This window comes from Cavia porcellus, unplaced genomic scaffold (assembly GCF_034190915.1).
Source record: "Cavia porcellus strain 051 isolate PalLab524CR breed Dunkin Hartley unplaced genomic scaffold, mCavPor4.1 scaffold_19, whole genome shotgun sequence".
Taxonomy (NCBI): domain Eukaryota; kingdom Metazoa; phylum Chordata; class Mammalia; order Rodentia; family Caviidae; genus Cavia; species Cavia porcellus.
This window is the reverse complement of record NW_026947502.1, coordinates 54,608,785-54,631,787: the sequence shown is the minus strand read 5'-3', so window position 1 is coordinate 54,631,787 and position 23,003 is coordinate 54,608,785. Positions and strand designations below refer to the sequence as shown.

At 36.9% G+C, this 23,003-nt stretch overlaps 1 protein-coding gene across 29 annotated transcripts in view; it reads right to left on the bottom strand.

The window, feature by feature from the left end:
* Cyrib (CYFIP related Rac1 interactor B) overlaps positions 1-23,003 on the bottom strand; it is a 146,715-nt gene that overhangs the window by 38,040 nt on the left and 85,672 nt on the right. For 21 of the 29 annotated variants that reach the window (XM_063231079.1, XM_063231075.1, XM_063231074.1 and 18 more), the window contains one exon: positions 14,510-14,548. Coding sequence is in view for 2 of the 29 variants with exons in the window: in XM_023564046.2 (XP_023419814.2) it covers positions 14,510-14,548 (39 nt within the window). In the remaining 27 variants the exon portion in view is untranslated. Of the gene's footprint in view, positions 1-14,283; positions 14,303-14,509; positions 14,549-23,003 lie in introns of all 29 variants that reach the window. The other 8 variants (XM_063231087.1, XM_063231078.1, XM_063231095.1 and 5 more) reach the window with 1 other exon arrangement.

Sequence of the window (23,003 nt, the reverse complement as noted above, 5' to 3'; positions counted from 1 at the left end):
TCACATGCGGCATTGCAGCAGGATCCAGGCCCGTGGCTGAATATTCTGTGTCTTTAGTGTGGTGGATAGATTTCCTGCACTTTCTTATGTTAACTTTGGGTGACCATCATAAATAATATAAATTCTATGTCCTGATTCCAATTGTTCTCCTCATAACCCCTGACTGCAACAACCCACTTGGTACCTTGTATCTCCCTGGTCCCTGCTACAGACAAACAACAATGGTCCAAATATTCTCGGGAAGGCAAAACTACCCCTTGCTGGAATCACTGCTTTTCTAGATAATCATAAACAGGAAGTGTGTAATCAGATTTGCCTGGCAATCATAAGACATATCCCAGGACTACTCCACAGGTTTAAAAGAAACCTCAAACCTCTGACAACCCAACTTCCCATGTAAGAGATGCACTCACTACATTCTCCCTCTCTCTCTCTCTCTCTCTCTCTCTCTCTCTCTCTCTCATTCTCTCTCTCTCTCTCACACACACACACACACACACACACACACTGCCGTCTTTTCTATCTCCCTGTCTGCAGCAGTAATCACAGCACACTCTACCTTCTGCACCTATTCCCAGAGATGACCTTTTCTCTGGATACTGTTCTTCCACTTGCTTTCATGCACCCAAGGACTTGGGGTCCCTCTACTGCCACACCACTTTCTTGCCCTCTGTAAGTCGTTAAGACTTGTCACATGAACTGCTTGTTATGTCTGTCCACTTTTCCAACACCCATTCTTCCCACTTATTTTGTTCTTTTATTGTCATCTCAATAAACTGTCCCTGAAATCTCCATCTACCTCATGTTAAAGAGCAATTCTACTGTTTCAACCTACTGAACACAACAGCTCTTGGCCCATTGTATCACTCACTCTTTCCAGGAAAACCTTTCTTCAGGTGACATTTAGGACAGCATATGCTCCTGGTCCTTCCTACTTGATGGTTTTTCTCTTTCAGTATCCTTTTCTTTGGCATATATGAATTTATTTCTATTTTAAAACAAAAACAAATCTTGATTCCATTTCTCTCAACAGCTCTTACCTTCTTCCCTTGCTTCTCTTAGCTGAAAAATTACTTTTAAAAGTCTCCCACATTGGGAAAAGAAAAATAAATGAGAAAAGAACAGAAAAGTGGAAACAAAGCTTTTGTAAATAAGGAAGGGAAAAGGGGTTGAAGATAGGGTAGAAGGGTGGGGGGAAAAAAGAATCACATATGATGTACAGTTGCAAATTCCCTATGATAAATTTGATTGTTATATATACCTAAAATGTACAAATAAACTTAATTCAAAAAAGCTGGGCCAGGGAAATAGCTTAGCAGCACAGTGCCCTCCGGTTAAGTGTGAGGTCATGATTGAACCCAAGTACCAAAAAAGAAGTCTTCCATGCTCACTGCCTTTTCTTTCTCTCCTTCAATTCCAACCTGGGATTCTGACCCAAGCTCACACTACAACTGTACGGGCAAGATCACCAAGAAACTTGCACGCTGTGGATACCAACCATCAAACCCCAAGTCTTCCCCTTCCTGCCAGTCAGGATAACAGACACTTCCTCCTCAACGCTCCTTTGTCATTAACATACAGGACACCCCAGCTCAGAAATGTCACCGCTTAGGTCCCTTTCACCACCATTTCTCACCAGGATTACTTCAAGGGCTCTAACAAATCTCCCTGTTTCTATTGTTGCCTCCTCTTACCATCTATCTAAAAGGAAAGCAATTTTTAAAAAATATGTCACATCCTCTCTCTGCTCACAACTGTGCAATGATTTCCCATCGTACTCAGAGTAAAAATCCATACCTGAGTGAAGTCCTATAAAACCCTATCTGACTCACCCCAGCTGGCTCTGGGCTCATCTTTATCACTTTCCATGGTTAGAAGGTTCACCTCAGCAACAACCTTCTTGCAGCTTCTCTAACAAAACATGGCTTCCATCTCCTTGGAGCTTTTGTATCTGCTCTGGTCTCTTTCCACAGACCTCCCAACAACAAGCACCTCACTGAGCACCTTCTGGAACCCACTGCAGATGTGACCGAGTTGATGGGCTGTTAAAGCTCTATCACAGAAATGTATGATACATGCAGAAAAGCTTCTTCTGATCAGTCTACCTCACAGAAAACATGGAAGTTAGGCAAATGCTATCAAAACACGTTAGGTGGTTGAAAAAGTTGGCAAAAATTACACTCTTGCTATCCTGAAAGCCACTTACATCACTCCACTATTATGTTTCAAACTCTTAAGGTTTAACATGAATATTTCTCCAGCAGTTGCAGAGACAAACAGTACAAGCCAAATAGCGGAAACTTAAGAATTCAAGTTATAGGGGGCTGGGGACTTAGCTCAGCGGCATAAGCGCCTGCCTTGCAAGCAAGCAGTCATGAGTTCGATCCCCGGTACCAATAAAAAGGAAAAAGATCAAAAAAAAAAAAAAATTCAAGTTATATCAATCTCAGTATGTCTGCTTCTGAAAATATTCATGCCCCATATCTTCAAACACTGCACAAAGTCTACTTACTGAACTGTTTTATGAAACCACTGTCAGAATATGTCACTGAAAGAAAACTGGCAGGTGAGAATAAGGAATATCCCCTTTCTGTCTTAAATATACTGTAGTTACATCTTCCATAGGAAGACAGTGAGGAGTCTAGGCTCCGGCTTCCTGTGAACTCTCAGCAACACAGCAATATCTGAGCCCTCTCAGAAGCCTGAGCCTCCCAGCTTTCAGGGCTCCTTCTTCAAGCTCCTACATTCTCCCTACCTTTCTCCTTCCCCTTATCCCCCCAGCCCTAGAAGCAACTGCTACTTCCTGCAGTTTGCATTAATCTAAGTCACCTTAGCATCCTCTTTGGTTCAGGATTCTAATATTTCTATAAATAAATTCAACTATCAAAGCCTGTGTTTTAAATGCCTGTTGACTACAATGGCTTATATCCAAAATGTCCCTCGAAGTCTCACACTGGGAGGGCAAGCTGGTTGGAATAGACACATCATTGGGAATGGGACCTGGAAGGGTGTGCTCTCATCCCTGGCTCTTCCCTTCTCTCTGCTTCATAACCATGATGATCTGAGAGTTTCCCTCCGCTGCACCCGTTTCTGCCTGGGAGCCAGTCAACCCTTGACTGCATCCACAGAAACAGAGAATCAGAATAAATTTAAGTTTCAGGTGTTGGGTATTCTTAGTGAGAGTGAGAGTCTCAGTGACAGTCTCAGTGAGAAAGCTGACTAAAAGAGTGATTTCTTATTTCCTAGGTGAAACGTGCATAATATCAGAGAAATTCTAGAGCGGTTTAACCCTTTTCCAACACTATCTAACCAATTGTTATCTGCTACTAGTGTAGCTATTAATAAAGTGACCCTCTGATGCTCCTTTCTTTGTGAGATATAGAGGAAGAGACAAGCATGGCAGGACTCAGCTAGGTACCTAGGCATAGTACCATCACAGTAGCACTAAAATCTCAAATCTGAATATCTAGCAAACATTAAGATCAATGTATTTCACTCCCTCAATTACCTGAAATAAGCTACTTGTCTCAAATGTGATATGAAGAATGGAATAAAAATTACGAAGTTTGATATGTCATTTTATCATAAAATGTACAGAAGCTATTTGTCTCAAATGTGATATGAAGAATGGAATAAAAATTAGGAAGTTTGATTTCTCATTTTATCATAAAATGTACAGCTTTACAGATGCCAGTTTATTTGTTAGACTGAATTTTTCACACTATTGCTGGCTAAGATGCTACATGGTAAGCTGTTATCTTTCTTATGCTGACATCTAGTGGATACACTTAAGACTTTGTATTTATTTATTTTTATATAAAAGAGAAAAACTATAAAAATAAAACAGACTTTCAAAACAGGCTAACAGGACAATAACAATAATCAATATATTGCATAGTGTTATGTTCATAGTTATTCAAAGTACAAGATATAGGCATGAAATATTGTCCGAACAATATTAGCACCAATCTTTCTTTTTGATGAACTAAGAGAAGCTACCTGCGTAATTAAATGAAAGTTCTTATTTCAACTATTTTAAATACTCACTAGGATACCAGACCACATAAAATTAATATAATAAATTAAGGGGCTGGGGATTTAGCTCAGCGGTATAAGCGCCTGTCTTGCAAGCAGGCAGTCGTGAGTTCGATCCCTGGTACCGGTAAAAACGAAAAAGACCAATAAATAAATAAATAAATAAAGAGACTAGTATGTGGAATACACAATATTATTATATCAAATTGTTATGGCATCTGGGTTTGATTCAAAGATAATATAAATAGTGCTCAATATAAACACTGCTACATGTGCAATTTCATCTCAGTTCTGTATGACAACAAATTCTTATATAAGAAATCTAGTTCCAGATATATAGTAGTAGTCGATATATTTAAAAGTAGAAGCAGAAGAGTAACACTTTTTGTAAATAGCTTTTAAAAATTGATGAGAAATACTGTATTTGAGTACAGCATTATTAAATCACCTCTGTACAAAGCATGTTAAAAGTAAAGATAGTAAATAATACATCTGCTACAATTTAATAATAAAATACTGTTCTTTGGAAATGGAGTATCAAACCACTTTTCTGAGCAGTACATATTATGCTATTTGTGCTGGTTCAGGGTAGAAGGACGAAGTGCAAAGGACATTCAATCAATGCGTTCCGGTGAAGAATGACCACACTGCTTATGTATGTGTACTTTACTGTGCTGTGAATACAACTGTAATATAAAGGACAAGGGAGACCTCATGTACAACATCTAGTCTTTCTGTGTTTTAAAAAGGTTAACAGTATGTAACAAAAGTGGAGTTATTAAATGAACGTTTCATGTTAAAATTCACAGGAAAGACTTTTTAAAACCACTTAGGAAGTGAAATTGTGAAAAGTTGACTCTAGGCATTACCTGTATGTACATCAGTTCTCCAGGCTGATAGAGAAACAGAAAGGGATAAACGTTCTACGCCAGAGTGCTCCTTGTATTTTATTTATTTCATTTCATTTCATTTCATTTGGAGACATGGTCTCACTATTCGTTTAGGCTGGGCTGGTCTTGAACTTGCAGCAATCGTCCTGCCTCAGCCCCCTCAATGTTGGAATTAGAGGCACACTGCACCACTACACACAGCCAAAATGTTCCTATTTATAAAGATATTTTCAGGTACAATCTTTGTTAAGTACAGGTGCACAATTTACTCAATGTGACTATACATATAGTGGCAAATATAAGTTCTTGTTGGAAACATCTAGCATTTCTAGATGTTTCAAGTCATGTGAAACAAGGGCTTCAGCAATGCCCTTTAAGTATTTTCTGTCACATCACAGGGATAGTTCCATTTTGGGAATGGAACAGTGTCTTGGAGAGCGTGCTAACCCTTCAAGGGGAGGGAACAGTCGGCATTCTTTGCCCATTAAATGAGTTCTGGTTGTCTAGCCGTTGTCCCGTATGTAAACCTTAGTTAATATTGCTGGGTATTTAAAAGATATAGCCTAATGCCCCAGTAAGTTAGAAGCAGCAAAAATACTAACTACCCTTTGTTATCTTTTAGAAGGACTGTCTTGTGGAAGTGATCTTCGTTAAAGCCACCTGCTGGAGCTAGACGCGGTCCTGCACTTCAGTCACTAGGAGTGAAGAAGGGAAGAGGTGAGGGAAGGACTCGCTACTGGTGTCCTCATGTCTGGAGGTGGCTTGGTATTATAACCATGGGCTTATACATGCATTTTTGGTGAAGTATTTGGGTTTACTATGTAAAATGTTCATATTCTACTGTACAACATTTAAGCTTTACAGATATGAAGCGATAATGTATAATTAAAGAAAAACAGAGCTGGTGAATTAGCCATCTTTTCGTTGTAACTGGACATGGAACTGCTGGCCACCTCTGGACAGCAGGTACAGGCCTTGTCATTAGGCTGCCAGCAGAGCAAACAGCAGATAAGAGAGTAGGGCACAGTATGTTCAGATTCATATTTTGGTGAGAGCTGCGGATGTGAATGCATCTTGTGATGACAGAAAAATATGACTGGGGCAACATACACACCTTGCTAATATTTTAATTGTAAAGATCTGAAACACGGAAACATGCTTGAGGCACTCTATTGCTTAAGGTTTCATTTTAAATTAAGCATCAAAGAAATGTGCTATTTTAATTATAACTGTCAATCCTTCCATATAAAGGACTGTTGCCATGTACATCTTTAGTGAAATTTTTGTCCCCAAGAAAGGCAGGATACAATTTCTAACAGACTGAGTTAGTGCAGTGCATTCTTGGTTACCGAAAATACTCTAGTAGCTTTGAGATTTGAACTGGTAAGTATCTGTGACATGTGGAAAAGCATGATATACACTGTTATCACCTCAGTCACACAAACGTCATGCTGTGCATGTACACACAAGGCCCCGGACACACACGATTAAGCTGTGAATGCCTGTGTTCTTTGTTTCTTGTGTTTTTGTTTCCTATTACATACATATTAACTGTTTAAAATAAGGACTTTAATTGTGGGCTATGGACATAGCTCAGTGGCACAAGTGCCTGCCTGGCCAGCCCAAGGTCCTGAGTTCAACTCCTGATACCAAAAACAAGAAAAAATTTTTCATCGCCCCACCAAAGTAAACTAAATCAGAAAACTACATACTACACTATTAAACTAAATGACATTAGCGATGTTTGTTACTTCTGGGTGGAAATAACCATCAGAATGGGTAATTTCAAAGGTTTGAGTAATATTCTAGTTTCTTAAATAGTGGGTTAAGATTCTTATTTTTAGCTTTATGATTTACAAATAAGGTATATACATTCTTTTGTACTTTCAAACAAGTAAAAATATTTTAAAATGGAAAGCCAGTGCTCATTATAGTGCACATGTGACTCATTTGAAAAACCCCAACAAAAGAAGGCCTACACTAGACATTCAAGTGCCTGTCCTCCTTCCAATACAAATGCTGTAAGGCATGGATGCTGTTTTTTTACATTTACCATTATAGAAAACCTCAAATACCTCTTCATTTAGTATTTATAGTACCTGATAATAATAGTGCTCCTTTTAAACCACACTAACTCTACTTAGTTAACTGTCTACTAATCATGGTATAGATACCGAGTATCTGGCAACGAGGTATTCAGAGATAAACGGGAGACTAAGCATCTGTGTGACTGCTCCCATCCAGAAATAAACAAAAGGATACAATGAACACAGAGAAAAAGGGACACCAGATTAATCCTCAGTAATGTTAGTAAACACTTTTCAAAGGGGCTGATTCTTAGTTTCTTATTTGCTATCTCTCTAAGAATCAATTTAGAAAAGAGGGGTGTAGTTCAGTGTTAGAATATCTGTCTATCATGCCTGAAGCTCTCAGTTCAGCCCACAGCAATGAAATGTAGTATTTTTTTTAAAACATGAAGTATAGAAACCCCTCACACACACCAAATCACACACTCAAATCCCCCAAATAAGCCTGTCACATTTTGCTACACTATAAGGATCTCTTGGTATCCATGAGAATTGGTGCCAGAAGCTTCCTAAGACACTAAAATTTGGGGCTGGTCAAGTTCCTTACATGACATGGCACTGTTACTTGCACATAACCTCTTCATGCCTTCCATGTCTTTAAGATCACTTCTATGCTACTATGATGCTTAACAATGTACACTGCAAACACTATGTAAATAATGCTTGCTACACTGCATTGCTTGGAGAATACTAAGGGAAAAGTCAGCACATGTTTAATACTAATGCAACATTTTTGGTGATTTTTTGCTGTTGTTCTGCGGCTTAAACTCAGGCTCTCGTACACACCACGCCAAGTGCTCTACCTCTGAGCTACAAACACCCTTCCCACCTCTGAATCTTCTTCACTGCAGTTCTTTCACACCACGTATGTGGAACCCAGACACAAAGCACTGACTGGAAACGCTGCCTCTCCACTTCTTTTGTGCAATCAACATCCCAACATCTCGCAACTAGCTGTATGCCCTCCTTCTCAGGCATATCTTTAAATCATGCTTTCTTTGCATCATTTAAAAAATTTTTGCTACAAAGTTATGTAGTCTTAAATAATATAAAATTGGTTTGATTTTCAATTTTCATGAATGAAATACTTACATATTCTTTGAAAACCAGCTCTTTCGGAAATTTTTTTGGAGAATTAATCATGGTCATTTTAGCTACTATATTCCATTGTATTAATTCAAAGAAACAACTGTTTTCAATTTTGTATTAATTATCCATTGTACATTTATACACATGCTACAAATACTTGTGTCTATGCACAACTATGTGTATATATATATATATATATATATATATATATATGCATTTGGTTGGTGCTGGGGATTGAACCCATGGCCTTGTGCACCCAGGGCCTCTAAACAAGTGTTTGCAGGGCAGCTACCTACAAATGAAAAGGCAGCCTACTGAATGAGCTACGCATCTCTCCAAAGTTCTATCAACTCACTATTCCATTGTTAAAGGATGTCCTCTTTTTCATCCTCCAAAAATGGAAGCACTGGTTGCAGCCTGAAATCTCACTGATAGTTTAATTTGCAGTTTCATGATTACTAGTAGAAAAGTCCCCATTTTTGTATGGTTATAAGCCACCTGTGAAATGTGTATTTATTTTCTTTGCCTTCTGCACCAAATGTTTTCTCGTATTCACTCTCTCAGCCCCACATCTCCTTTCCATAGAGCTGGTGCTGTACTGATGCTACTCTGCATTGGTAGTGCTAACAATTTTCAGACATGCGTGTGAGCTAAGTTCCTGTCAGGTTATGTCAACAAGAGGAACTAGAGGCTGAAGAGAAGACAGAAGGAAGAGAGAAGTTTCTGGTCAGGACAGACTAGCAGTTGCTGAATCAAGGTGAATGGGGGGTGCCAATACCCAATGTCCTAATTAGAAGTGGACACAGCCTATCAGTTCCTGCATAATAATGGTAGTGAGTTATCTCTTTGAATATTTGATCGCTTTAATCCACACTTTCTCCTTATTGCTCTTTCAGCCTATTATGCACCTCTGTAATGAATCTTTCTGTAATCCCAAGTGACACGAGTTCCTAACTCAACTTTGATGATACACTATGCTTTTTCTAATTTTTTAAGGAAATCTATGTAAGAATTCTGAAATACCAATCTTTTGATTCTTATATACCAGGTATATACTTCCTTCTCTCTGTCTCTAACATCTTAATTTTATGATGCTGTTTAATAGTTCAATTTTTCATCTTCTCTGTGATCTGTGCTTATAACTTAAGTGCTAATTCTTCAAACTCACTTAGCTATTCTCGAGCTTATATTCACCCATGTGTTTGTCAAATTCCTAAAAAAAAAAAAAAAATCTTGATGGGATTTTGACTTAATACAACATTCTGAGGCAGAACTGCCATCTAATATCAACCATTCTACAATCTAATTTATGAATACGTACCTCACGAGCACATTCTCTACTGACTAAACAAACAACCTTTGCATTGCTGGGATCAAGTCTATTGGATACATTATTTTTCATTCATTCCTATATTTGGTTTGCTGTTTTCAATTTGGACTATAAGTAAGACTGACTTATAACTATACTTACTAGTTTTACTATCAAGCCTATTTTATATAAAATTTTTTTGTATTCTTTAAAATAGCTTATAAACAACATGTTGGCTCCCAGAAGTTTTATAAGGAAGTTCTTCCAAACATTTAAGAAGTCTACAACCTTTTCATCTTTGAAAGTCTAGCCCTAGCAGACATTCTGCCATACAGCCATTTCCCCCTTAGCATCAAATGAATAAATGAACAATTCAAGCAAAAAAGTTTATTCATTTAAAAAAGAAGAATGCCTAATCATATCCCATGTAGAGAGTAACTTTAGATCAAATGAAACAAATTGCAACTTTACACATGAGGCAGTAAACTAATGGAATAGGTAACCTATCAGGGGATAATTCAAATATAACCCCTTACAAAAGTGATGAAACTCAGAAGAGCAAGGTTGGGAGGTAAATGTCTACTGCTCAGATACAGCAGGAGGTCTGCAACTGAGAGAAAGTAAGTCAGAACTTGCCGTATAGGCGTGAAGTACCATTTATAGTTATCTTACCAGCACTGAAATGGCCATGCTCTTAAATCTGTCCTGCTTTCCTTCTCTCATAATTTGAATTAAAAAATAAAGTACACTTGTCAGTGAAGTCTTCCTTAATTTTCCATGTGGACTGGGGTCTCTTCTTAAAGTCCTTGTGATAGGCAGAATGGCTTTACATCCAATCATCAGGCACACAAGAATCTCAGACAGGAGGGGACCATCCATGTTCACACAGAAGCCTTAAACTCAACCATCTACCCTTGGTCTGAATTTAGTCTATCATGCCAAGCAATCTTCTAGCCACTGCTTAAAATATTTGCATGACTCAAGTTTTAGACTTCAAATCTTTAGAAAAAACTTAGAAACTTCAGCAACAACTGAATGATGAATAATTAATACAACATAAAGTGTGCCCTCAAGAATCTTTGTACTAAGCTGAAATTCATTCACACATTAACTTCTCCACATTGGGTCCAATTCTCATTGATTACCCAGAACCAACCCAAAATAATCCTGGTACCGTTTAACAAATCATTAAATATTTGAAAAGATAGTAAAGTGAAATTCAAAGAAAATTACCCATTAGACTATACACATATACTCACATATGCAAAAAATTACAAATAAGACATTTCCTCTCTAGTAATTATGAGGACTACCTTCTGTTAACATTATAGACTAAACAGAATCATTTTCCCGAGTGAATCTACCTTCATTTTTGTATCCAAAGTGTCCAATAGAGGGTTTAGATGCTCTAAAGGCTAAACAAGGGTGTAACTTTATGAATGGAATTTTACATGTTTGATATACTATGGCATTATGTATGGTCATAAGTTAAGTGTATACAATTCACCCAAAACAAACTGAAACATTTTCAGATATTGCTACGAGAATTAATACTACCACTAAAACTTTCAAATTGAGAAAAAAAAACAAAAAACAAAAAGAAAAATTTTTGAAAGTATAATTATTAGGAAAAGACAAATGATAACCAAACAATGCCCTTCCACAGTTAGATGTGCTAGCACAGTGCTGGCAAACTCTTCAGGGCTTTCAACGCTAACAAACAGCTTGCAGCAGCATGTGTGCCACAGGCTTGCCACCATGGGCCTGGGACAATAAAGGACTCCAATACAGTGAAACGGCAAAAGGGTACCAGTGTTTTCTTTGTTCTTAAATGTAAATTAACCTACCTGAACTTAAAATCATTCTCTTAAATATAACTTCTCTAGGTTTATCACAACCAACCAAAATTTATAAAAAGCAATAACATGCTTGTTTTCCTGGTAATACTAGTTTTTAAGGTAAGGACTTGAATCATTTTATACTTATAGATCACTGTCTCTTATAAGCTAAACAGAATGCAACGAAAATCATCAGTTACACTCTGATCTTACAGAAGTGGTTGTTAAAATCAAATGTATATGTATTCATAATTTTCCCCATTATATATTTTTTAAAAATACTGTTTTACTTCGGTTGAAGAGCAAAGACAAATCCCCTGGGTATTTTTAAAGCATCTCCAAATTATTTTCAAATAACAAGGGTTGGTACCACTGACTATACAACACTGTAGAACTGGATTTAGAGCTAGGTGTAGTGGCACAACCATACTCCTGCAGTCAGGAGGCTGGGCAGGACTGCAGCGCTTTCAAGTTCAGCCTGGGATACACAGTAGTTCTGGTCCACCATAAACTACATAGCAAGACCCTGTCTTAAACAGAAACGGGGTAGGGGGGAGGCAGGAGGAGAGAGAGACAGAGAAAAAGAATGGAAAAAAAAATAAAGAAGGAAAAAGAAAAAGATTTAAAAGAATAAATAGTGATTTCTTAAGCAGTTGTTCTTAGTATTATGGAATGTGCTTAACTTTTTGAGCCATTATTAAGAACAAAATATACACGTATCATATAAAATTTTTAAACTAAGCATGTCATGTAATTTTTACAGCTTTTAAAGCTTTGCATAGCATATAAGAGAAATATATAGCTAAATTCATAATAATAATAATATATAGCTAAATTCATTACTAAGCTTCTTTGATGATTTTAACCACACATCCAAAGGGAATGGGAGAAAGGGAAATGAAAGACGTGACAATGGACAGAAAACACGAGAAAAAAAATCAGAAGACCATGAAGGGATTTGAAATCATGTAGCACAAATCCTGAACTTTATGAAAGAAACTGAAGACTAGAGAAATTTGGTGACTTAGACAAAAGCAACAAATAAGTAAAAAGGCTGGGCCACTGTTAAGTCTGATAGTTCTGTACAGCTTTTGAGAACATCTTTAAGGTACAGCATCAGGGTCAGATCACACTGACAGGCCCAAGTATCACCATTGCCAGAACACAGACAAAAAAAAAAAAAAAAAAAATCAAATGTCCCATCATGCCCCCTTCAAAATCAAAGTTAAAGATGTCTGTGTGACCAGCCAAACTTCAGTGGGCCAGCTATTCCCAAAATTCAGTCAGTTACAGAGCTGGATCAGCATCAGAATTTAGTGACACCATTCCAGGTTCTTCCTAGCATGGGCTGACACACGATTACTATATATAGTTCATGCTGCTGACGGAACTGCAAGACATTTGGGGACTTTCTCCAGGTTGTTACCCTTTCTTGTACTTCCAGATTACAAGCATCGGACTGCTACCTACATTCTCCCAATGGCAATTTTGATAGCTGTTAGAAATATTCAGCTTTTCACACACACGCACACACCCACCTATGTATGTGTGTACCTTTTCTTTTTTACATAATTCATGTTCCTTAAATCTAAAAGTGAGTTCTTTTAAGATACGTACATTTGAATTTTAACATCTATTTTATACTCCTTCTATACAAAATATGCTGTTTCTATTATTACTAACCAGCAATCAGAATTTTTTTCAATTATTTCACAAACCTCTAGCCTATAGCATTAAATTTGGTGGGGAATTTTGTGTGTTGTTCTTTTTATTTGTTTATTTTTGTCTTTCTGAGACAGTCTCATTATACATAGTTCAGGCTCAGTTTTTACTCCAAACTGGTCTCAAACTCGCAATGATCCTCCTGCCTCAGCCTTTCGAGTGCTGGGATTACAGGCGTGCGCCATAATGCCTGGCTAGCATTAGGATATTCTAAAAGAATATAGTCATAAACACTGTATTTATCAAATATGATGGAGAAAGTAAAGTTGAACCAACTTTTCACTGAGAGGATTTCAATCTCAGGGCTATAGAAGGCAATGTGAATAGAAACCTTTCTGTATACCAAAGCTAACAATTCCTTCAATTATAATACAGTCCACAAACTACTCTAATATTAGAAATGCCTTTAAAGTTGTCATTAATAGAAATTACAAGTATGCATTCATTACTAATTAAAATTATAGTGAATAGCAGAACTGTTCCTAAAGCTGGTACTCTGAGAAACGTATTACTCTTATCACAAACGGGTTTTTGGGGGGTGGGAGCAGGGTCTTACTATCTAGTTCAGGCTGGCCTTGAATTTGCAGCAATTCTTCCGCTTTAGCCTCCAATTAGCCTGCTTTAGTCTCCAATCACACCCGGTGTACACTTCTATTTTAAATATTTCTTGACAGTGTTTCAACCCAACTGGTTTCCTTTTTAATTCTATGCATTTTATTTCAATCATTCATTACTATAATCATTATGCTGGGGCAAAATATATAAGCCTTGCCAGTTTTTCAGAGGCCTTAATGGCTTCTGCACTGTGACACATGGAGTAGGTGCAGTGTAAGAGCTCTGAAGGGCCACACTGTCGTATCAGCTCTAACAGAAGGGTGAGACAGTCTGAAATGTAAATCCAAGTCTAACATGACTAGGAAGAGCTCAAAAAGGCACTTTAAAATGATCATTTTTACTTAACACAAAGTACACTCATTAAAAAATATATTTTCAAATACCTATTAACTTATTGTAAGTCAAATAACAGCAGGCAAATCAGAATTACAAATGTTTAAGCACTCATGACACTTAAATGGTAACTATATTTTTTATTAAGTATAATTTACTTCAGTGGCTTTTTTTGAAAAAGACAGAAAAGAACAAGTAATAGATATAATTCTGAAAAAATACAAAGATGTCTTCCTTTCTAGTTTCCAGTGGGGGCTGGAAGAAATTATACTAAATTACCAAAATTAAGGCATAGATTACTATTGATGAACTGTACTAGTGATAACTACAATGACTTACAAGGGAATTCAAAGAAAAGCACATACCTCTCCTACTGAAAGAGAGCTGTAAAAAAAAAGTTCTAATTAATTTACATTTTCCCCACTACTACCTATTCCAAATCAGAAAGTTAACAACAGAGTATTTCCTAGTTATTTTTAATAGTTCAATGTATAGAATATTTTCCTTAAATATAGTTAACCAATATAGGTTTTTGTTTGAATAATAATATATTTATATTTGCATAATCATTTCTCCCAAAGACATATTTACCTTCAGCCAGTGCTGGTGATTCTGTCCTTGTCCTCCTATCTGTTTAAAGAAAGAAAAAAGAAGAAAGTCTAAAACATTATCAAACTGGAAACAAGCTATAACTGCTAACTTTAAAAATAAAATCCATAGGGGCTGGGGATTTAGCTCAGCAGCATAAGCGCCTGCCTTGCAAGCAGGCAGTCGTGAGTTTGATCCCTGGTACCGACAAAAACGAAAAAAGACAAAATAAATAAATAAATAAAATCCATAAATGGTAGCACATGCACATTATATATTTCCCTCCAATTAGCTTGACCATCGTCTTTGGGATGTAATCAAAATAAGGAGCCATGTCAAGCCCTAAAAAAGCAATACATGACAAGACCACCTAGATGTCACCCGCAAGACACTCAAACACTGACACATGGACTAAGATAAACAAACAGTTCTCATCAAGAGCATGAAATAAGGTATGACCACAAGGAAAACCCATTATTCCTCATTTTGTAGAAGGGGTCTAAATTATCAAGACATACTTATATATTATCACAATTTAAATTCATTTAGTACCGATATATTAAAAAGCAATCATCCTTATCCTATAATGATATTACTCTTTACAACTGACCCTAATAACCAAAAGAATCTCAAAAGGGTGATGGTACACATAGGAGACAGGAGAGAGCACACAAGAATCAAGGGAATTCAAACTGCACAACCCTATCCAAGGTAACTCTTTTTTAAATTTTATTTTGAAGAGAATAAAACCAAATGAAATAAAACAGAAGAGTCAATCAAAACAAATGGATAAACATGGTTCATAACTTAAAAACAAAATACAAGGAGATCTACAATGGCTAACATAATGCCTCTTGTTATCAAAAGAATTGCCCATACCATCAGGCATAATAAAATCAAACAAAATAGTAAAAAATAAAACCAATAAAAGCAAAACAATGAAACAGTAAAGGACTTCAAAAGAAAACAGTAAAATCACAATGTATATCATAATGCATCTTATTGTCCTAAAAGTAGTTGCCCTATACCATCAGACATGATACAACCAAACAAAACAGGGTAGAATAAAATCAGTCAAAACAAAACAATGAAAGCAATACAGGGCTTCAAATCAAGATTAACAGGAAATACAAAATAGTTATAATATATTTTGTTATCTTTGAAATAGCTGTCCATGCCATCAAATATAATACAATTAAACAAACTGAAACAGAATAAAACCCAACTAAACAGAACAATGAGCACAATACAGGTTTCAAATCATAATAATAGATTAACAATGGCCACTACCTTCCCTTTTTAGACACTTCCTCTTTCAGTTTCACTGGATGTACTGTACATTTTGGAACCCACTAACTCCTTTGGTTTTTATACTAGGGAGGCCAATACACTATTCACCCATGTGACTCTGAACCTTTTTACTGAGCATGATCTCAAGTTGTATCCATTTACCTACAAAGAGCTTCAAGGTTATCTTTCTATAGTTGTGTAATTTTCCACTGTAGGAAAGTGTCATGGCTTTCTAACCAGTCAGCAGCTGATGGACAAGCTACCCCCACTTCTTTCTGGTTCCCTGTTACATAGAGCATTGTTTTCTCACCTTTGACTTTCAGTTTATTAACCCCCTTTCAGGTTAAATGTGTTACTTGTATAAATCATATCGATGGACCCTGTCTCCTGATCCACTCTGTGTTTCTTTATATTGGTGAATTGAAGTCACCTACATTAGTGATTATGGCCAACACACTCTGCCTCATCTCTGCCATGCTATTTTCCTGCCACTGGTTGCCTACATTCCATTGTCTGTCTCACTCAGTGAGCCCCCTCTGCCACTGTTCCTGAAACCATTGTCTTTTTTTTTTTCTCTCTATCTTTAGAATGTCCTTCAGTGTATTTTGTAGGGTTGGTTTGGTGGTCATGATTTCCTTCAGTCTTTGTCATGGAAGTATTTTGTTTCTCTAGTTTTGCAGGGTACACTAATCTGGGTTGGAAGTTGTTTCCTCCCAGGGCTTGAAATACTTCACTCCACGCTCTTCTTGATTTGATGGTTTGTATCAGGAAGTCTGTCATGATTCTGATGAGTTTTCCTTTATAGGTGACCTGTTTCTTTTTTCTAATAGTTTTTAATATTCTGCTCTTGTGTTGAATTTCTGGGATCTTGATTATTTTATGTCTGGGTGTAAATCTATTTTGGTTATAACTGGCTCGAGTTCTGTAAACCTCACTTATCTCAATATCATTTCCTTTTCCTATGCTTGGGAAGCTTTCTGTAATTATTTCTATAAATAACCTGTATATGTAGTTTGTGTTGACCCCTGCTTTTTCACTCACATTTATTATTTTTAAATTATGGTTCTTTGTGTCATCCTGTAGCCTTTGAATTGTTACCTCCTGGTTCTTTATTATTTTTAAGAGATCTTTCCTTTCACGACCACAAGCTACAAACCTGTCTTTAAGGTCTGAAAGTCTATCTTTAGTTTCTTTCAAGCAGTTTTGCCAGCTTTCAATGGATTTTTCAATTTCTTGGTAATCTCTCTGAATCTGTTTCACGTATTCTGTCTTTTTTTATTTTCTTCTTTCAAGGTTTCCCTCTTTTCCTATGCTCCTCTATTCTTCCATCTACATCTTCTTAGGGATGCTTAGCAATTCGTTTGTTGTTTCTCATTTTTTCTTTTACATGAGTATTTCTGTTCTAATTTCTTTTATAACCTCATGAAGTTATTTTTTTACTTCAGTTGCCATTACTTCAGAAACTTCAGGTATGTGGCTCTCGATCTCTTTCGTGTTTGTATCTCTTGAACCTGAACTGCTTAAGTTTGAAGCCAGAGACTGCTTTTTGCAGAATTCTTCCTCTTGTCATGTTTCTGATTTCTTCCAAACAAGGAGTAGTAGTGGGGTCCCCAGCACTTCCTGTGTTGGCTACAATTTTTCTGAAGCAAGACTGTTTGATTTGTCCAGCCAGTGCTGGCTAGGGATATCTGATGGCTACCACGGGGTATGTTGGTGTAGAGCTGTCTGCTGCTTTTCCCAGCCAGCTTTGGCTCATAGTGGCTGGTCCAGTGCAAACAAGGGCGGGGCAGGCTATTGCCTGCCTAGGGAGATGGTTAACAGCAGGGAGTCGCCACCACATAGAATAAGTGCAGGGGTGGAGCTGCTTGGGGATAGCTTTAGGAAAACCTCAGCACAGGAGTGGGACTCAATCCAAGGGATTTCTACCAATCTGCTCCAAACTACGAGTGGCTGAAAATGCTGGTTGCAGTTCTGGTTCCAAAATGACCAATCCCCCCTTCTCGCGGGAGGGCTGAGTCCTTACATTCACCGCCATCAACTGCAGTTCTATAGGTCCGCTGCTCCCCTCTGCCACCACATCTCTTTGCAGAGGCCTTTGGGCTTGCTAGTCACCACCTTCACTGTGCATCTTCTTGCATGGTGGGTCTGGCTCCAAGTGAAGGCACTGCCAGCCACTGTCTTCTTCCTTAAGTTTTTCTTGTTTTTACTCTCTCTAGGGGCTTCAATTCTCACTTTAGCTTCTTCGTAGGTTGAGGGGATCCACTTCCTTCCTTCCTGTCTTCCCCACCATCCTATATTCTAGCATCTGGACTGTTTCTCTCAGAGAGGCTCTTTTCTCTACTGCTTACTGTTCCGCCATCTCCCCAGAAGTCCAATGGTGACTCTTAAGTAGGCATCTGCAGCAATTACGCCATAAATAAGACAAACAACTAAGCGTCTTAATGTTCAGGTGTCTGTCTGGGTCACTTTATACAGAAAAAGCTCACTGAAGTGTGAGCTGAAAATCTAGAATAGGAAATAGAGAACTGAAATGATGAATGAATACTGTTTCCTTTAATTCTCCTCTACAAGTCTACTGGAGACTGTGGCCAGCCACCACTTTGAAAAGCTTTGCAGGATGCTAGACATAGTGGCCAGCACTTAACGGGAAGAGTCGATATAAAATACCTCTTGTGCCTGCCTCACATTTTCACACCACCTGAGGCATCTCCCCTTGGCTGTACTCTCTGGTTCACCTTCTGCTTTGAGATGTGCAGTGAAGGATGCCTAACAACTCCTCCTCGGCAATTCACAGACACACATGATCCTGGATGCTGAAGCGTTACCACCACTGGCAACACTCCCATCAATGTGGGGCTGGAACCTATTAGATAAACGCTACTCTGGTTCCCACCCACAGGCATGTTCTTCTTGTTTTCTCGGAGAACTTCAGCAGGACCTAACTCCAACTGCTCATATAAATGACCAGCTGGACAGTACACTCTTGGACTGGCCTCGCCTTCTTCCTGTTTCACTTGTCCCAATCTTATAAATTCGACTTATTAACAGGTCCCCAAATAAAACTGTCTCCAAAAAAGCCTATCTCAGCTCTGCTTCCTGCATGAAACTAGATTAAGACACTGGTCTCCCAGGATATCAAACTCCTTCCCTTGGGTCCTAACTCACTGGTGTTTCTTCACTGGTGTTTCTTCTTTTGGTCCCCTCAAATTCCTGATGGCTGACATAGCCAAAGCTGAGGGCTGAGTCTGCTGCTTTCTTTGTGATCTCACTATGTCTCATGGCTTGAAGTATCAGTTTAATATCTTGAATTTTCATGTCAATCTACATGCTTCTCTCCAACTCCATATATAAAGCCACTGCTTACTCTGTATCTACAATGCAATGTTCGAACTTAACACATGTAGAACTGAATTCACCTTCCTTCTCCAAATCTCATCTACCTGCTGTCCTCCATCTCAGATGACAATAATTCTACCCTTTCGGCTTCTCAGGTTAAAAACTCTGGATTCCTTGTCCACTACCTTTTCTCATATATTCCAATCAAACTCTTACTATCCAAAATTTGCATGCTATCATCTATTGACACAAGAATTGAAGATTCAGCCGTCATCAGCTGTACTAGATTTACTATTATTTCTGTATTAAAGATGCTCTAGAATACAGACTGCAAGGTTAAGTGCATGTGGGATTGGCCAAGTCACCTTAGATAGAAATGTTAACGAGAGCAAACAAACAAGCTTGTCTTATCAAAAAAGTGCCCTTGCTTTTGACATGCCCTGCTAAAAATACATTTGATCCAGTGCTATAGATATTAATGTCAGTAGATCTGGGATGTTAACAAGCAATGCAATAAGTTTTAGAAACACTCAACAGGCCAAACAAAACAGCCTAAGGGCCACATTTGGTTAATTAATAAGCCTGAAACTTCTGCTCTTAAAATTACAGTATCTATAATTTATTACGCCATTAAAACTTAACAAATCACTTCTATCACTTACGGCATGAATGGTAGCTCCTTAATATCAAAGCTTGACCACTCTGGTTTCCTCTAAAGCCCTTCTTATATAAATGCCATTACAAATGGAAACAACAGCTTACTTTTAATTTTTTTAATCAATGACAAAATCTGGTTCCCTAATGTCCACTGCAGCCAACCAGAATTAAATAAGTGGCTTGGTTGGTCACTTTTATAAGCCACAGGGACAAACTACTGCCATGTGCATAAAATCAAAAAGGGGAAATTCAATTTATCCTAATTAATAAAGTAAGACCTAGTTTTAAAAAATTTGTAATCATAGTTACCCACAGAAATATCAAGTCATTAAACAGTGAATATTAGGTAATACTTAAATTGAACAATCCAGCATCACTTAAAATCTACAGATCTGGCAATTTTTCTAGTTACTTGTTATTATGTCTTTGCCTCTGGCAAAGATAAGACATAAGAACTGTAACTTCAGAGGATTCATGTTCATAGCTTTGCAGTATTTCAAGTGACGGTTTATAAATGTAACTGGTTTTGCAACCTAAGTTGGATTCCTCCTTCACTGGTACATGCTAAAATGTACCCAAATTCAAACTGCTTAATGTCTCCTTGACATACACAAAACAATCTTTAAAACCATCTTAAGGGGGAAAAAAAAACGAGCTCTTGAATTAAAAAGCCAACTGACTAGGATCCTAGATCAGACAATAACTGTTATGAAAGCACAACAGTATTAAATTCCAACAAAGATGACTATGCTTTAAGAACATGAAAAAGTATATTCATTTGGGAAAAAGAAACATCCAAGACTGAAGATTTTTCTCAAAAGCAAAAGAACAGATAAAAAGGACCAATCTTGTGGTGGAACTAGCGCAGATCTATAGTGAGGGTAAGAGAACAAAGAAAACAAAGAAAAAACACAATGCAAGTAGAAACACACACACACACTCCAATTATTAATCAGAGTTTACTACACACCTCGTAACAAAGCAGATATTCTAGGAGATGTTATGATAAAAAAGATCATGTACCCTAGAAGTGTCTAGTATAATTTATTATGGCAATTTAAATGTTTAAGGAAAAATGCACCATAAAAAACATCTACATAAAGTGCTATGACAAGAATAAGTTTATTTCCAACTAGGAGTAGGGAATAGATGGATATCAGATGTTAGCAAAAGTTTTGTAAAGCCCTACTGTCTGAAATGAACTTTGAAGAATGAATTTGGATAAACAGAAAAGGAAAGTAAAAGAATAATCCAGATGAGGAATGTATCATCATAAAGCAATGAAGAGTGAAAATTTTATGCAATACATGGAGCTGAAATAACCCAATGGAAAACTGAAACAGGTCCTTCTCAGCCAATACCGTATACTATGGATACATTAGAGTTTGATTTCTCAAAAATAAACCTTAGAAATAAAAAGCATTATCTTACTTATCTTTAGAGAATAAACTAAGATTGGAAGGAAAGTAAGAAATTTTAAATGGAAATACCTAATCAGATAACAACTTTAAAAAAAAAAGGTTACAAAAGTGTTTTGATATTTTCATGGGAATATATGTAATCAAGATAAAGGAAGTATCACAACAACTTCTAAGAGGAAAGCAGAACAGTAAACATTCATATGAAAAAAATTTAAATTAACCCTAATAATTAACTAGAAACATACCAAAATGGTTACTGAGTAAGACAGGCCAGGATTGAGGGTCCCCTTAGTTAGGTTCTTTGTGTATTTATTTCATTGTTTGTAAAATAAAGACTTCCACCTGCCTAAATTATCTAAACATTTATCATTTCCTAAAATAACAAATCTCAAGAAATAAATGATTAATGGAAATCTATTTTCAACGCAATCACTATCTTTCCTATATATTAACATTATAAGACACACACCTTTCTCTGGTTTAATACACTATCTGAAGCACTGTACTTTTAACAATAACTCTGCCAAATACACCTGAGTGTACACGACTGAATACAAATCCCAGCCTCTGTATGTCATCTTTTACTATGCTTACTACTACAAAGGTTCTAACAGAAGAAAATACAAATGTACATTAAAAGCCTCCCTCCTTGCTATACCTAGAACTACATTTCCTAGACGGATACAAATGTCAAGGTATGCATGATACACAGCCAACCCACCACATCCACAAGTTCTACATACACAGATTCAACTGTGTATTCAACCAGTCCTGTATCGAAAACATTCTGGAATGAAAAAAAGATCACATCTGTACTGACTACATATAGCTTTCGTTCTTTGTAAATACTGCCCAACAATGTAACAAATATTCACATAGTATGTACATTATTACATATATACAGTATATAGGATGTATGTATGTTAGATGTAAATCCTGTTCCACTGTATATAACATAAATATTTGCAGATTTTGGTATCCTAAGAACGTGGTTCCTGGGACCAATCTCTTGTGGGTACTCAGTATAAACTGTCCAAAAAATTATAATATTATATCATTATCAATACAAAATATAATAGCTTAGCATTTTAAAATTGATACTATCAAGAAAAATTCTTTTTTTGCACCAGGAATCAAACTCACAACCTCACACTTGCCAGACATGTGCTTTGCCGTTGAACTATATTCCTGGCCCTTTCAAGAAATTCTTAACCTCAACTGCAAACTCCTGTTTTTAGCTGGGTCAGAAATATCACTATTTCTCATTTGCCTAAACAAAGTTTCACTCTACCCAAAAAATGCCAACTGGCAATGACAGATGAATAGGTAACTCAAGGTCTCAGAAGACGATTTGTTTTTCCTAGGTTTTAAAAATTTCTTACAATTTTATTTTCACTTATGAGGACAATACATGCCTACTATATTGTATAAAGTAGAAAAAAGATAGCCCTACCTCTAATCCCATAACCAAATGTATCTGTAGTAATTTAGTTCCTTCTAATTTCTATATGTACTTTTATGCAGTTGAATACTATTTCTTTATACTTGTCCTGTTTTTATCATACATATTCAGAATATTTTCACATCATTAAAAACTCTTCTACCAAAAAAACCTGTTATATACTATTCTGTCACATGGATATAAACGTTATTTTCACAAATACTTTGCTTTTATAAAAACACTATTCCCAGAACTTTTACATAAAGACTTTGCATGATCAGGAAAAGTTATCCGATTCTCATATTTTAAAATTTATGAACTAGCCACACATGGTAGCACAGAGGCTTAGGAT